Raw genomic sequence first — 17,688 nt, 5'->3', positions numbered from 1 at the left:
TTTCTTTATTATTTAAGCAGCTGGAAAATAAGAGTCAGAGGTAAGAATTCACTGTGGATTTTCATCAAGCCTCCCTACACTGTGGCTTAAGAGTAAACTCTTTTCTCTCATGGTCTTTTTATAGCTCAGATGTCAGTTACTTTCTACCAGACCCTTGACATCTACATAAATTGTGAAGATTCCAAAAGGAAGGTTTATGTTCTCAAGTCATCTCTAGCTCAACAGTCTTTCACCCATACTGACTATTCCATATCACAGATGCCTAGAAGCTATAATCAACTTTAATTTCTATCAAATTAACAAAGCCATTTCCACTTGTTTAGATTGTTTAGATTGGTGCAGGGGGTTGGAGAGAGGTGACAAAGTTGAAGGAAAAAAGTTTATATCATGGCCACCTAAACAACTCCCAACTTGTCTTTTGGTCACCGCACCACTGCAGTAAATACATGGCAATGGGTGACAGAAGACACCCATCTTCTGTCCTTTGCTTTGCTTTTTTCCAACTGAGTCTGTAGGTTAAAACAAACCACAATTCCCTCCTGGTCTCAGGCAGTATAATTTATCATCTTATTTTGAGTCCAGGCTCATGTTCATCCCAATGCAACCAGGTTCCACTGTCTACTCCAAGCAGCTCATGCAGTTTCCCAAAGACAGTTCTCTCTTTAATAGGAATTCTGATTCCAACTGTTAACATACTACAATGTTCAAGCCCTTACACCTGGAGAACTACAAAATAAAGCCCACAGACAACTGCCAGTATTTTCAATAGTATATAAAGAGTCATTTCATCTCATCCTTCTTAAACTCTGTGAGGTATCACCAAGGACCTAGGTGAGTATCTCACCAGCAAAGAAAGGAAGGCCATGGGGGAATGTCAGCAGGTGGAGTGATTATTATAGCAACCTGTCCTAGTAAGCATGTTGAGTTGCAATATGCCATCACATTCCAGTGTATGATGAGGTTCATTTGTTTTAGCACTTGATTGTATATTCTTCAAAGGCTCAAATTTTGAGCATGTCATTTAAAATCCAGCAAATTTTGGCAGGTAAAATGTTATACATCACATCACACTTACCTTATTCTCCTAACTTGTTACTCAAATGGAAATAAGCCATAAAGGAAAGCAATTTTATATGAATTAAGTCATCCACACAGGAGATGACCTGAGAAGATAATTCAGCTATGTTTCCCTTTTTATTTAAATAGCAGAGAAATAAGTTATATATGCAGAACTAGATTCCTTTAGGTCATGTGATCGCCCATTGCTAAATTACATACATTTATTCTATTATTCATATGACTTTATCATCATACCACATAGATTTTGTGTCTGTGCTTTTGCTTATGCATAGAAAACCCACAAATCTATAACCAGAACCTTTTTACAGATCCAGCTCAAGGTAAATTTTCTCCAAGAACTTTCTTTTTCTGTTCTTATCTCAGCCTCAACATATAAAGAAGAATCTCTCTTATCCAAAACATCAAAATCCATATTTGATAGGTAACCTGAAAAAGTAGGCTAAGCAGAGGTTATATTTTTCTGTATTAGCTTCTCATCTGCAATCTGAGGGTGAATAATAGTATTACTTTGTAGGTTTTATATGGTGATTAAACAAATCACTACATCTAAAGTACTTAAAATGGTGCCTGGCACTAAGGTAAAGCCCTAAGAAACTTTGAATATTATATTTTATATATTATATATTTCATACAAATACATTATTCTAAATAAAGTAGCAAGTCCTCAGAGTGGGGAACAAGACCATGTTTTCTATTTTGTACTCACCTTGGTAACAAAGTACAATGCTGCTTTATATTCCCTCTTTGGTAATATTTAGTAAGTGAATGATATTTAACAAAAAATATTAAATCTTCGATTATCTCATTTTCAGTTAATTTTTTATATCCATGTTCATACCAAACTCTTACAGTCTTAGACTTGCCTAATTACAAGAAAATTAAATTCTTCATGTTGAATTTCTATAGTAATGAGGAAAAATTAACCCATAGAGTTTCTAAGCTATAAAATTGACAGAACTAAACAATGTATCTGCAATTTAGGAATTCAAATCAGTTTCATTCTAAATGCACAGAAGTAAAATAATTAACTATATTAGTAAGAACACACTCTAATATTCATCTCTAGATTTACTATCATGATGAGCTGTTACATTTCCAAAATGTTTAATATTTTATTCTCTGCTACCATCTGTTTATGTTTGGAGACAGAAGAACCCACAACTTTTTCCTTGTACTGACAATTAAGGATATGTGACATTTTTTGAATGGTCTTGAAATAAGAAAGCAGTGCTCTGTATAGTGTCAATGATTCCTCAGGATAATTTAAGTAGTCTTAGCTATTGTATGCCGGGTGCATGTTTCCCAGCTCTTTGCCTGCTAGTCTATTTAATTAAATCTGCCTTATGTCCTGAACTATCATCAAATTTACAAGCCACGTTGCTAGATGCTTATAGAAAAAGAAAAAAAAAAGCTATTTTATCACCTACTCTTACCTCCAATGCAGACTAGCTAAAAGTGGCTTTTTTTTTTCAACTTTTATTTTAGGTTCAGAATGTACATGTGCAGGTTTGTTACATAAGTGTGTGTTGCTGAGGTTTGGTGTCCAAATAATTCCATCACCCAGATAGTGAGCATAGTACCCAATAGGTAGTTTTTCACTCCACATTCCCTCCCACCTTCCTACATCAAGTAGTCCCCAGTGCCTATCGTTCCCATTTGTTTGTGTCCATATGTACTCACTGTTTAGCTCCTACTTATAAATGAGAATATGCAGTATTTAGTTTTCTGTTCCTATGTTAGTTTGCATAAGATAATGGCCTCCAGCTGCATTCATGTTTCTACAAAGGACATGATTTCATTTTTTCAATGGCTGTGTAGTATTCCATGGTGAATAGGTACCACATTGTCTTTATCCAGAACCCTGTTGATGGGCATATAGGTTGATTCCATGTCTTTGCTATTGCGAATAGTGCTGCGGTTAACATACAAGTGCATATGTCTTTTTCATAGAATGATTTATATTCCTTTGGGTGTATAGCCAGTAATGGGATTGCTGGGTTGAATGGTAGTTCTAAGTTTTTAAGAAATATCCACACTGCTTTTCACAGTGGCTGAAGTAATTTACATTCCCACTAGCAATGTTTAAGTGTGCCCTTTTCATTGCAATCTCACCAATGGCTGTCATTTTTTTTTTACTTTTTTATAATAGCCATTCTGATTGGTGTGAGTTGGTATCTCATTGTGGTTTTGGTTTGCATTTCTCTAACGATTAGTGATGTTGAGCATTACTTAATCTATTTGTTAGTTTCATGTATTGACTCTTCTCAAAAGAAGAGTCTGTTCATGTCATTTGTCTATTTTTTTAATGGGGTTGTCTGTTTTCTGCTTGTTGAATTGTTTAAGTTCCTTATATATTCTAGACATTAGACCTTTGTTATTGTGTAGTGTGTGAATATTTTCTCCCATTCGGTAGGTTGTCTATTTACTCTATTGATAGTTTCTTTTGCTGTGCGGAAGCTCTTTGGTTTAATTAGGTCCCACTTGTCAATTTTTGTTTTTATGGAAATTGCTTCTGGGGACTTAGTCATAAATTCTTTACCAAGCCTGATGTCTAGAATGGTATTTCCTAGGTTTTCTTCTAGGGTTTTTATAGGTTTAGGTCTTACATTTAAGTCTTTAGTCCATCTTGAGTTAATTTTCATAACATATGTAGTGAAGGGAAGGGGTCTAGTTTCAATCTTCTGCATATGGCTAGCCAGCAGCATTTATTGAATAGGAAGCCCTTTCCCCATTGCTTATCATTGACTTTGTTGAAGATCAGGTGCTTTTAGGTGTATGACTTTACTTCTAGGTTCTCTGTTCTGTCTATTGGTCTGTGTGTCTGTTTCTGTACCAGTGCCATGCTATTTTGGTTACTGTAGGCTTGTAGTATAGTTTGAAGTTAGGCAGAGTGATGCCTCTGGCCTTGTGCTTTTTGCTTAGGATTGTTTCAGCTATTTAGCCTCTTTTTTGTTTCCATATGAATTTTAGAATAATTTTTTTAATTCTGTGAAAAATTATGTTGGTAGTTTGATAGGAATAACATTGAATCTGTAAATTGCTTTGGTCAGTATATCCATTTTAACAATATTGATTCTTCCTTTTTATGAGCATGAAATCTTTTTTAGTTTGTGTTATCTCTGATTTCCTTCATCAGTGTTTGGTAATTATCATTATAAAGATCTTTCACCTCCTTGGTTCCATGTTCCTAGGTACTTCATTCTTTTTGTTGCTATTGTAAATGAGATTTCATTCTTGCTTATGTTCTCAGCTTGGACATAATTGGTATATAGGCATGCTACTGATTTTTGTACAGCGATTTTGTATTCTGAAATTTTACTGAAGTTATTTATAAGTTCTAGGAGCCTTTTGGCAGAGTCCATGGGATTTTCTCAGTATAGAATAATATCATCTGCAAAGAGAGATGACTTGAATTCCTCTCTTTCTGTTTGGATATCTTTTCTTTCTTTCTCTTGCATGATTGCTCTGGCTAGCACTTCCATTACTGTATTGAATAGCAGTGGTGAGAATGGGCACCCTTGTCTTGTTGCAGTTCTCAAGGGGAATGGTTCGATCTTTTGCCTGTTCAGGATGATGTTTGGCTATGGATTTGTCATAGACTGCTCTTATTATTTTGAAGTATGGTCCTTCAATGTCTAGTTTGTTGAAGGTTTTTAACACAAAAGAAAGTTGAATTTTATCAAAGTCTTTTCTGCATCTATTGAGAACATGATATGGTTTTTGCTTTTAATTCTATTTATGTGGTGAATCACATTTATCAATTTGTGTATGTTGAACCAGTCTTGCATCCCGGGAATAAAACCTATAAAAGTAGATTCTCTATGTTTTCCCTTTACTATATTGCTATCCAGTTGTCCCTATTTCACTAACAACACCATACTCTTTCATGGTCCCAACACTTCCACAGGATTGAGAGACATAAAATGGTAACTAAAGGGTGGACTTCCTCACTTATTAGCAGACTTAACCTCTCTGTTCCTCAGATTCCTCCTCTTCAAAATGAGGATGATGATAGTACCCTTCTTATAAGATAATAGAGAAACTAAAAAGGTTAGAAGAGTGCCTGACAAATGGTAAGCATCAAATAATGTTTGTCGTTACTATAATTTTTCTTCTCATACCAACACACTTACCAAAGCCTTGAAAATGCCTCTCATATCTACACTTCAACCTCTGCATCCCCACAGCAATTTTCCTATTCAGGACTTTTGTCTCCATCTGCTTTCTTATCCCAGCCATGACCTATTATATTTATTCACTTATGTGTTTATTCCTTGAATAGTCAATTAAAACTTACAATAAACCAAGAACTGTTTGGGGCCTTGAGACAATAATAAAAAACAAAACAGAGCCTATCTCTAGAATTAATGGTCTAGAGTGCGGGGGTCAGAAAACTATGGCATATGGGCCAAATCTGGCCTACCACCTATTTGTGTAACTAAAATTTATTGGGATACAGCCACACCCATTTGTGTGTTTTCTGTGGCTGCTTTCAACAATGGCAGAGTTTAATTATTGCAACAGTGTCTATATGGCCCACAAAGCAAAACTGTAAACTGCCTTGCCCTTTACAAAAAAAGGTTGCCAGCCCCTTTTCTAGTAGCAAAAATATGCTAAGATCTCACTAAGATTAAAATTACGTCACCAGAGAGCTTATTGTTAAACTATGCAATCATCCTACACATAACAGATCAATATTCTTAAAGTGTGCCTCATCATTCATGTCATTTTCTATACACCTGTCACTTAAAAGTTGAACTGAAGCCAGGCACAGAAAGGCAAACATCACATATTCTCACTTATTTGTGGGTCTAAAAATCAAAACAGTTGAACTCATGGAGATAGAGAGTAGAAGGATGGTCACTAGATGCTGAGAAGGGTGGTGGGTAACAGGGAGGTAGGGACGGTTAATGGGTACAAAAAAGTGGAATGAATGAGCAAGGACTAGTATTGGATAGCACAACAGGATGACTATAGTCAATAATAATTTAATTGTACATTTTAAAATAACTAAGAGAGTATAATTGGATTGTTTGTAACACAAAGGATAAATGCTTGAGGGGATGGATAACCTATTTTCCATGATGTGATTGTCACACATTGCATGCCTATACCAAAACATGTCATGTACCCCATAAATATGTACACCTACTCTGTACCCACAAAAATTAAGTTTTTTTTTTTTTGAAGTTGAACTGTCTCAGCCTGTTGTTCAAAGTCCTTTGACACCTCCTCTCAGTGCATGCATTTATGCAGGCAAATTTCACTTTGGCGGCCTTTCCTAAGCCTTCCCTTAGCCTTCCCTAAGTAATCCACTAAAATTACTTAGATGTCCATCCACAGGATACCATAATACCCATTTTAGAACTTGTCCCATCTTATTAAAATTATCTCCTTACTAATCTGATTTCTCCAAAATACAGAAGTCCATGAGGTCAAAAATGGACCTTCCTGTGTTGTAGAATCTCACTACCAAGCACAGTACTATCCTCAATCCTAAGATAAGCACAGACAGCTAGCCCGTAAAAAATAATAAATATTCTTTAAATAGATACCAACCTGTCTTTGTTTTGTTTTTACATTGCCCACTATATAGACACCTCACCTCACACACACACTTCTACAAAATCGACTTTTCCTCAGGGCAGAGTAGTATATGTGGTTAAGGGAAGAAATATTAATGAATTAACATCAAGGGTTAGAAAAATATCACCCAAAGTAGAGAATAACTAATGAAGGCTTGAAATTTTTTATTATCTATATTTCACAGGGTGCCATAGAAACCAAGGAACAAAAAGAAAAATTTGACCTTGCACAAAATCATTCTCATTAGAATTATATAATAACTAATTATATATTAAACATACAGCTAATTGTTTCAGATCTAAAAATTCTGAGACAAACTATATAATGCTCTGATTTGTTATTTTTTTCAAATAAGATTTTAGCATCTATATTATGCTTAATGTGATTTATCTACTTTAATATCCAAGCAAGTATTTTATTCCCATAACACTATGTTATATATCTTAAATATATACAATAAAGTGTAAGTGAATTAAATAAAATAAGTATTTTACCATTGTGAGTTCTATCTATAAGGCAGTGAGAACAATTTTGTTTCTAAGCTTTTTTCAAGTAGATAAAAATGAACCACTAGATGGCGCAATCGTCACTTTTAAAAGTAATGACAGCATCGTGTTTAAAAATTATTTAATAAGAATTTTTACTATAGTTTTATTTCTTTTGCGAAATTACTCATTCTCTTTTTTGTATAAGAAGTTTTTATACATTCTATACTCTTTTTGATCTTCAAAAATAATCTTCAAAAAAATGTAATTTTGTAGCAGATTCTGTATTTTGTTTGTCTCCATTTTGGAGAACCCTATACAATTTTCCGAACATTTTTGCACAACTATTAATTTAGATGCAACAAGCATATAAAAGTATATGACATAACTAAAAGGTCTGGGAAGGTGTGATCAACTGCTGTCCTTTTCCAGTTTAACAGTTTCTGACCCCTATATCTCACACCCAATTCTAGAATGTGCTCTTTAGGCTGGCACGGTGGTTTATTGCTCTCTGACTGTAACAGGAATTTTAAGTTAACCCTTTCTCTCATGTACTCTTTAGTGCAGTGTTTTCAGAAGAAGAAGAAAGGAAGGGGTATGGTGGGGAGAGAAAGGGAAGGAAGAAAGGGAAAAAGGCAGGGAGGGAGGGAGGCAGGGAGGGGCAAAATAAACACACGGTGCCCAGATAAATTTGAATTTCAGACAAACAACAATGTATCAACTATATATATGTGTGTGTGTGTGTGTGTGTGTGTGTGTGTGTGTGTGTGTGTATGTATCTATATATCAAGATATATAACAATAAAATCTCAAATATTATTTATTTAAAGTTCAAATATTGTATGAGACATGTATTAGTCCGTTCTCATACTGCTAATAAAGACATACTTGAAAATGGGTAATTTATAAAGGAAAGAGGTTTAATTGACTCACAGTTCAGCATGGCTGGGGAGGCCTCAGAAAACTTACATCATGGTGGAAGGGGAAGCAAACATGTCCTTCATGTGGTGGCAGGAAGGAGAAGAATGAGTGCCCAATGAAGAAGGAAGCCCCTTATAAAACCATCGGATCTCATGAGTACTAACTCATTATCATGAGAACAGGATGGGGGAAACCTCCCCCATGATTCAATTTTCTCCACCTGGTCCCTCCCATAACACATGGGGATTATGGGAACTACAATTCAAGATGAGATTTGGGTGTGGACACAGCCAAACCATATCAGGACATACTTCTACTAAGAAAAGTTATTCATTGTTTAACTCATGTTTAAATTTAACTAGATGCTCTACGTTTTATCTGACAACTCTGCCTTTGATGGGTCTATCGGAAAGTTTTCTTCTGGGCTCCTCCCAATATCACTCTCTAAACCCAGACAAGGTCTCTCTTTCAGCTGAGTATTCCCTATTACCCCTCAGCTTCTGCTCCAGCCAGAAACCTCTTACTGCCCAGGTATCTTAGCGAGAAGGACACCTCTTAGTCAAGATTCATTTTTATATATCCTCAAGCTGTTGTTCCTGACTATGAACATCCCTTTCCTGGGATTCACTCACATTTGACTCGTCTTCAGCATGTTTGCAGCTCTTTCTGCAACCCCAGGAGCTGAGCCTGTGAGTTTGCCAATGCCAGGGAACACATACCAAGCTCTCCAAGTGGTCCTGCTAAATCTCTTTTCACTAGGCTTGAAGTTAGGAGACAGCAACACCACGCACAGCTTTTTCTCTTGGTGGTGGTGTGGGAGTTGGGAGAGAGACTTACAATGCAATTTTGTCCAAAGAAACGATTCTCAAAAAATTATCTTTCTATTTATACACTCTGAATCTTTTAAAGTCTTTGATGTGGAGTCCAGTAATCCTATAACCAGTTATTAACTCTCTCCTTTGACAATTTAGGTCTTAGAGTTTGAATCACAATTCATTTTGATCTCTTGGAACTTCAGTTAAAATTGACAAGTTAGCATCAAGGCAATACATAGTATGTATCCATCTCTACACAAGTGCTCAAACTATGTGACTTTCTCTCAACCCACAGCTGCAACTGTACCACTAGGTGGAAAGGAGCATTCTGCACAGAGACAGTTTCCATCTGTGATCCTGAACATGACCCTCCACACCACTGTAGCAGAGGAGCAACCTGCATTTCATTACCTCATGGATACACCTGTTTCTGTCCTCTAGGAACCACTGGAATCTACTGTGAACAAGGTGAGGCAGAATTTCAAGTCATTTTTCTGTTCACAAATATAACTAAAATTAGGAATTTCAAAGTCAGTTTTCTTTTTGAAAAGTAAAAAAGTACATATAATAAAATTCGAATCTACTCTCCTCTTTTTCGAGTATATTTGACATTATACTTCACAGATAGACTAGTACTTAAAATTCAGTAGTACAAAAAATATGGCTTTTAGTATTGCTTTATTAACTCTAAACTTCCTATTTGTGTGGATGTTCTAGATGTTTTATGCTAAATGCAGTTAAGTCAAGTGAGCTTAAGTTCATAACTCAGTTCCAGATCAAGACTTCATCTCTGTGAGCCTCTCCTATCTGTACTTTCCATCTCACTCAAAACTCTCAGCAATATCACAAGACCATCAGCTTCAGATGGAAATTAGAGAGGAGAAATGGTCCCAAGTCCAGTAGTAACAGTCAGAAGCAACAATGTCCTAACTACTAGGACAATTTATGGTAGTGCCTCTAAAAGAGCTCAGCAATCTCTGGGCGCTCACAAGCTGGGCTGTAACAGTACTTCTAGATCTGATCTATCTTCTCTTTAATCCCTGGCTGGGACTTCCAGAACAACATTAGAGAATCCAGGAAACTCCCAGTTAGTGAAGCTGGAGAGATTAAGACAGGAAAATAAAGGGACATAAGGACCTACCTGCCATATCCTAGCTTTCTGAGACTGGACTATCTACTATTTCTCTATCCTGCCTCACCCACCACCCAGAAGATGAAGCTTTAGCTCTCTCTTCCCTATTTTAGAAACAGAGGCTGGGATAAAAAGAGTACAGGAGTCAATCACCAATTGTACTATATCCACCTTTGCATTATTTGGATGTTTTATTGCAACATCATATTCATATGTGTGATAAGAAAAAAATTAATACTTCTAGATCACTTTATCAAATATATTAATGCAAACATGTTATTCTTATATTCCTTGATATTCTACTTGTGTTTAACTCTCCAAAAGTTAAAATTGTTAATAAATGGAAGACATTTGAGGGTTAGAATAATAGTAGTTTACAGGAAAAAATGTTTAATCATGTCTTAAGAGTGTAACTATGAAATAATGAGATGAAGTTTTGTATCTGGCTTACACAAATCAGTCTCTCATAATGACACTAGGGATCAATCTTGATCTTTAAGAAATTGTGTTTCTTAATTCCTAGAATATGCCACACTCTTTCCTGGAGTACAGAATTTGTATTGTTTCCCTCTGCCTAAAATGCTTTCATCTGCCCCTCCATAACAGGTGCTAACACTTCACCTTGCTAATTTAGGGAAGCCTTTCCTGATTGTCTTTCATAGAACTGAGGGCAGTGACCATGTCTGTTGAGTGTCTAGCACCCATCATATAGTGCAGAGAAAAAAAAAAGTCGGTTAAATATTTAAACTTAATAGCAATAATAAAAACTAATTGTGACGGTTTTCATAGGATAGTTCCTTAGTGAAAGGCAAAGTACTCAAAAATTAACCAAGATGAGTACCTTTATAACTCCCAAAGGAATAGCTTTTAGAAATGGAAAGAAATAATATGACAAGTAACATAAGGGCTAGTGAATTTAACAATAGGGCAAGTCACAGTTTTGATGCTTAAAGGCTCAGACAGTGAAAGTTTGAAAGATAGATTAACCCAAAATTTGTGTGGATGTATGGATGTATATAAACGGATTATATAGACAGAGGGCAGATGAAGATAGATGAATGGATGTATAGATAGAAGATAGATAGATGATAGATCGATACATACATACATACATAATATTGGAATAGTCAGAGTAATGAAATTACTTTTACAGAAAGAAAGTCTAGAAGATTTGATTAAAGGTGCCAGAAAATGGGTGACATCCACATAGAATTCTAACACAAAATTAACCAAAGATATACCTTGATATTCTATAATATAACAATTTGATTAGAATACTTTAGAATCCAGAGTACTCATTAAAATATTATACCAAGAATTCTGGTTCACACATTTTGCAAGATAGACAATATGTCCAGTTACTTTTCTCATATACTCAAGTCTTGCTTATTTGCTGACTTCTTTTATGTTATAGTTGTCCTTCCTGTTATAACTTATGATTTACAACTATACATGTAACCTCTCCTAAATCATAAAATTGCCTCTCAGTTTACTTTTTCCTCATAATATTGGTAAATTGCTTTTTTCGTGACTAGTTTTAATACTACTAAATTCTAGCTATTGTGCATCAAAGACATATAGCCAAGTCAGATTCCATAATGTGTAAGTTTTTGACTTTTAACCCAGCAAATATTGAAAATGTTTCCTTTTTTGTTTTCACATTTTTTCCATTCATAGTATAATTTTCTTTTCACTCACTTCTCATTTCATAAGGTAAAGAAACCCACACATGCGGACATTTTGCATGAAACAGACAAATGTTCAAACTACTTAAACATTTTTCTCATGCCAACAATTCTTTATGGTCCAACCAGTCCCTGATTTCCACTGAAACTGATTCTTGCTAATGGAGAAGTTCAATTCTTCAAGCCCTTTCAACACATAGGATGGTTTCCAGCCAAGTCCTTGGTTTTCCTAATAATAGAGAAATTGGTCCAACACACAGTAGATGGCAGTTTCAGGAATTATTACTGTGTTTTCCTGTTTTCAAATACTCATTTTTCAGGTGAAGGTGGCCATGTGGAACACAGCAAGCAATGCACATGCTTTCTTCATAAGAAAAAAATAAGCTTTAGTCTTTATTTCGCTACTTTCAATCCCATCGTTAATAGAGATATAGTTTGGCCGGGCGCGGTGGCTCAAGCCTGTAATCCCAGCACTTTGGGAGGCCGAGACGGGCGGATCACGAGGTCAGGAGATCAAGACCATCCTGGCTAACCCGGTGAAACCCCGTCTCTACTAAAAATACAAAAAACTAGCCGGGCGAGGTGGCGGGCGCCTGTAGTCCCAGCTACTCCGGAGGCTGAGGCAGGAGAATGGCGTGAACCCGGGAGGCGGAGCTTGCAGTGAGCTGAGATCCGGCCACTGCACTCCAGCCCAGGTGACAGAGCAAGACTCCGTCTCAAAAAAAAAAAAAAAAAAAAAAAAATAGAGATATAGTTACATGTGTATTAGATTCTCTATCTCTATGAACTTGTAATAGTCATAAAAAGTAAAAGATAAGTAGGCACTAGCTATGATTCCGAGGAACACACATTTTACTTGTTTAGTCTTCTATGCTCTTCAACACAACCTGCTAAATTATAAGTGAAACTCGGAGAGAAAGTGAAGTATACATAATAATTCTGAAGTTTATATAAACATCAGGCTTTTTGAGCATTTAAACGAATAGATGTGGCAACTAAGCCTTAGTAGAAAGAAACAGACACAACTTCTATTTCTAACCTTAGACATTGGGCAAGTAACTTAACTCCCCTGAACATCAGGTTTCTCATGTGTGAAAAGGAGATATTTAAGAATCTCTGTTCGTGGGGAAGGTTTGGCCAAAGTCTGGGGAGATTTCATTCCACTTTTATCAAGTCTGAAATCATTATTAGTTTTTACAAAGCAGTGAGTGAAAAGTTAAGAACTTTAAGAGACATATCTATGAGGTTATTTTTTCAATAAAGTTCTTTTTTCATTTCCATTCAAGATAGCATTAATAAGCACAAAAATTACATACATTGAATTTTTAGCTCCTGATAACTGAAGTTTCCTCCCTCAAAATGTTTTATGTACTGAGTCATAAATACCCTGCCCCATTCTAGGAAGGCAGACAAAAACAGTGTTTACAAACAATTTCTACAAATAGGACTTAGTTGCTACTTCCCCTTAGGCAGGTCTGCCCCCCTTCTTTTAAACTGAGATGATTGACAATGATGAGATCCAGCCACAAACTTTACTTTCTAATTTGGGGCAATAAGAGGAAGGCTCCCTTAGTTTTTAATCAAAATATTACTGGTGACAAGCAAGTCGAAATTATCATGACCATAGGGGAAGATACAAAGATCAGAAAATAGGTCATTATTTCATTTCCTCCACTTGATAAAATCTATAAACTTTACATTAAGAAAAATAGGAAAGCAAGCCTTCTAGTGTCATGTTCTTACAGCACAGCAGCCAAGGAATATCACAAGGCAAGTGGTAAAGAAAGCCCTATAGTCTGAGAGTTAGAATTGTCAAAGACTAATCTAGCAAACCTCCAAAAAGAGTATGATAAGGAATCAATAAAATAAGGAGGCCTCCACAGTGCCTAGCATATAACTAGAACTCCATTAGTATTAGTCGCCTCCTACAGAGCAAGAAAAAATGTGTCAGATTACACTTGGGTAAAATGCAGGCCATGCTCACATAGATATTTTTATCATTTTCTTTTAATAATATGGATTAGTTTTTATAGATTCTTAAGTTTAAATATTTTAAACCTCCTACTTTAAGAAGATAATGTTTTCTATATAAAAGCTGTAAAGATTTTCAAATTATTATGATAAATGTAGTAGACATTAAGTTTCCAAAATGACCAAATAAAATGTTTAAAATAACAACAACAATACTCAATCAGGTGCAGTAGCTCATGTCTGTGATCCTAGCACTTCGGGAGGTCGAGGGAGGAGGACTGCTTGAGGCTAGGAGTTCTAGACCAGCCTGGGCAACATAGCAAAACCCTCATCTCTACAAAAAAAAAAAAAAAAAAAATAGAATAATTAGCCAGTTGTGGTGGTGGCTGCCTGTAGTCCTAGCTACTCAGGAGGCTGAAGCAGGAGGATTGCTTGGGTTCACAATTCAAGGTCACAGTGAGCTGTGATCATGCCACTGCACTCCAGCTTGGATGACAGAATGAGACCCTGTATCTAAATATAAAGCAAATGAACAAAAAAACTCATTCTCAATCGAGTAATAGCAAATTTTTAAATTTTAAATAATATTTGTGGAGAACCCACTCAGGCAATATGAAGAGATCCAAAGCAGTATAAAATAGTGTCCTTCCGGAATCCTCCCTTATCAGGAGAACCCACCCCCAACTCAACGTAGGTTCTTTCTATTTTCCCTAAATGTCAGCTGGTCTGAGAAATAAAGAGAAAGAGTATGAAGAGAGGAATTTTACAGCTGGGCTGCTAGGGGTGACATCACATATTGGTAGGTCCGTGAAGCCCACCTAAGCCGCAAAAGCAACAAGTTTTTATTAAGGATTTCAAAAGGGTAGGAGGTGTATGGACAGGGAGTAGGTCAAAAAGATCACATGCTCTGAGGCCAATAAAGATCACATGGCAAAGGGCAAAGCAAGACCAAAAGGCAAGGGGCAAAGTCAAAAACTCCTGATAAGGGTCTATGTTCAGCTGTGCATGTATTGTCTTGATAAATATCTTCAACAACAGAAAACAGGGTTCGAGAGCAGAGAACCCATCTGACCTCAAATTTACCAGGGTTGGGTTTCTTCCCCACCCTAATAAGCCTGAGGGCACTGCAGGAGACCAGGGCATAGTTCAGTCCTTATCTCAACTGCATAAGACAGACACTCCCAGAGCGGCCATTTATAGACCTCATGCATTCCTTTCCCAAAGTCTTAATTATTTTTTATTCTTATTTTTTTCTATTATACTTTAAGTTCTAGGGTACATGTGCACAATGTGCAGATTTGTTACATATGTATACATGTGCCATGTTGGTGTGCTGCACCCATCAACTCGTCAGCACCCATCAACTCGTCATTTACATCAGTTACAACTCCCAATGCCACCCCTCCCCCCTACCCCCTCCCCATAATAGGCCCCAGTGTGTGATGTTCCTCTTCCCATGTCCAAGTGATCTCATTGTTCAATTTCCACCTATGAGTGAGAACATGCGGTGTTTGGTTTTCTGTTCTGGCGAGAGTTTGCTGAGAATGATGGATTCCAGCTGCACCCATATCCCTACAAAGGACACAAACTCATGCTTTTTTATGGCTGCATAGTATTCCATGGTGTATATGTGTCACATTTTCTTACTCCAGTCTGTCACTGATGGACACTTCGGTTGATTCCAAGTCTTTGCTACTGTGAATAGTGCCGCAATAAACATACGTGTGCATGTGTCTTTATAGCAACATGATTTACAATCCTTTGGGTATATCCCCAGTAATGGGATGGCTGGGTCATATAGTATTTCTAGTACTAGATCCTTGAGGAATCGCCACACTGTTTTCCACAATGGTTGAACTAGTTTACAATCCCACCAACAGTGTAAAAGTGTTCCTATTTCTCCACATCCTCTCCAGCACCTTCTGTTTCTTAACTTTTTAATGATTGCCATTCTAACTGGTGTGAGATGGTATCTCATTGTGCTTTTGATTTGCATTTCTCTGATGGCCAGTGATGACGAGCATTTCTTAATGTGTCTGTTGGCTGTATGAATGTCTTCTTTTGAGAAATGTTTGTTCATATCCTTTGCCCACTTTTTGATGGGGTTGTTTGTTTTTTTCTTGTAAATTTGTTTGAGTTCTTTATACGTTCTGGATATTAGCCCTTTGTCAGATGAGTAGATTGCAAAAATGTTCTCCCATTCTGTAGGTGGCCTGTTCGCTCTGATGGTAGTTTCTTTTGCTGTGCAGAAGCTCTTTAGTTTAATTAGATCCCATTTGTCAATTCTGGCTTTTGTCGATGTTGCTTTTGGTGTTTTAGACATGAAGTCCTTACCCATGCCTATGTCCTGAATGGTATTACCTAGGTTTTCTTCTAGGGTTTTTATGGTATTAGTTCTAATATTTAAGTCTCTAATCCATCTTAAATTAATTTTCATACAAGGAGTAAGGAAAGGATCCAGTTTCAGCTTTCTGCTTACGGCTAGCCAATTTTCCGAGCACCATTTATTAAATAGGGAATCCTTTCCCCATTTCTTGTTTTTGTCAGGTTTGTCAAAGGTCAGATGGCTGTAGATGTGTGGTATTATTTCTGAGTGCTCTGTTCTGTTCCATTGGTCTATATCTCTGTTTTGGTACCAGTACCATGCTGTTTTGGTTACTGTAGCCTTGTAGTTCAGTTTGAAGTCAGGTAGCATGATGCCTCCAGCTTTGTTCTTTTGACTTAGGATTGTCTTGGCAATGCGGGGTCTTTTTTGGTTCCACATTAACTTTAAAGCAGTTTTTTCCAATTCTGTGAAGAAAGTCATTAGTAGCTTGATGGGGGTGGCATTGAATCTATAAATTACCTTGGGCAGTATGGTCATTTTCACGATATTGATTCTTCCTATCCATGAGCATGGTATGTTCTTCCATTTGTTTGCGTCCTCTTTTATTTCACTGAGCAGTGGTCTGTAGTTCTTCTTGAAGAGGTGCTTCACATCCCTTGTAAGTTGGATTCCTAGGTATTTTATTCTGTTTGAAGCAATTGTGAATGGAAGTTCATTCATGATTTGGCTCTCTGTTTGTCTGTTACTGGTGTATAAGAATGCTTGTGATTTTTGCACATTAATTTTGTATCCTAAAACTTTGCTGAAGTTGTTTATCAGCTCAAGGAGATTTTGGGCTGAGATGACGGAGTTTTCTAAATATACAATCATGTCATCTGCAAACAGGGACAATTTGACTTCTTCTTTTCCTAACTGAATACGCTTTATGTCTTTCTCTTGCCTGATTGCCCTAGCCAGATCTTCCAACACTATGTTGAATAGGAGTGGTGAGAGAGGGCATCTCTGTCTTGTGCCAGTTTTCAAAAGGAATGCTTCCAGGTTTGGCCCATTCAGTATGATATTGGCTGTGGGTTTGTCATAAATAGCTCTTATTATTTTGAGATATGTTCCATCAATACCGAGTTTATGGAGAGTTTTTAGCATGAGGGTTGTTGAACTTTGTCAAAGGCCTTTTCTGCATCTATTGAGATAATCATGTGGTTTTTATCTTTGGTTCTGTTTATATGCTGGATTACGTTTATTGATTTGTGTATGTTGAACCAGCCTTGCATCCCAGGGATGAAGCCCACTTGATCACGGTGGATAAGCTTTTTGATGTGCTGCTGGATTTGGTTTGCCAGTATTTTTTTTTTTTTTTTTTTTTTTTTTTTTTTTTTTTTGAGGCGGAGTCTCGCTCTGTCGCCTGGACTGGAGTGCAGTGGCCGGATCTCAGCTCACTGCAAGCTCCATCTCCCAGGTTTACGCCATTCTCCTGCCTCAGCTCCCGAGTAGCTGGGACTACAGGCGCCGCCACCTCGCCGGCTAGTTTTTGTATATTTAGTAGAGGCGGGGTTTCACCGTGTTAGCCAGGATGGTCTCGATCTCCTGACCTCGTGATCCGCCCGTCTCGGCCTCCCAAAGTGCTGGGATTACAGGCTTGAGCCACCGCGCCCGGCGGTTTGCCAGTATTTTATTGAGGATTTTTACA

The 17,688-nt window shown here is 36.9% G+C and overlaps 1 protein-coding gene across 2 annotated transcripts in view; it reads left to right on the top strand.

Moving 5' to 3' along the window:
* The window catches only part of EYS (eyes shut homolog), a 2,089,174-nt gene that overhangs the window by 2,030,059 nt on the left and 41,427 nt on the right, over window positions 1-17,688 (top strand). For both annotated transcript variants that reach the window (XM_033217548.1, XM_033217547.1), the window contains one exon: window positions 9,183-9,355. In XM_033217548.1, coding sequence (XP_033073439.1) covers window positions 9,183-9,355 — 173 coding nt within the window. The remainder of the gene's footprint in view (window positions 1-9,182; window positions 9,356-17,688) is intronic.

Source organism: Trachypithecus francoisi, unplaced genomic scaffold (genome assembly GCF_009764315.1).
Source record: "Trachypithecus francoisi isolate TF-2019V2 unplaced genomic scaffold, Tfra_2.0 Lachesis_group10, whole genome shotgun sequence".
NCBI lineage: Eukaryota > Metazoa > Chordata > Mammalia > Primates > Cercopithecidae > Trachypithecus > Trachypithecus francoisi.
Note: the sequence above shows the minus strand (reverse complement) of the source record. Positions and strands in the feature narration are given on the sequence as shown.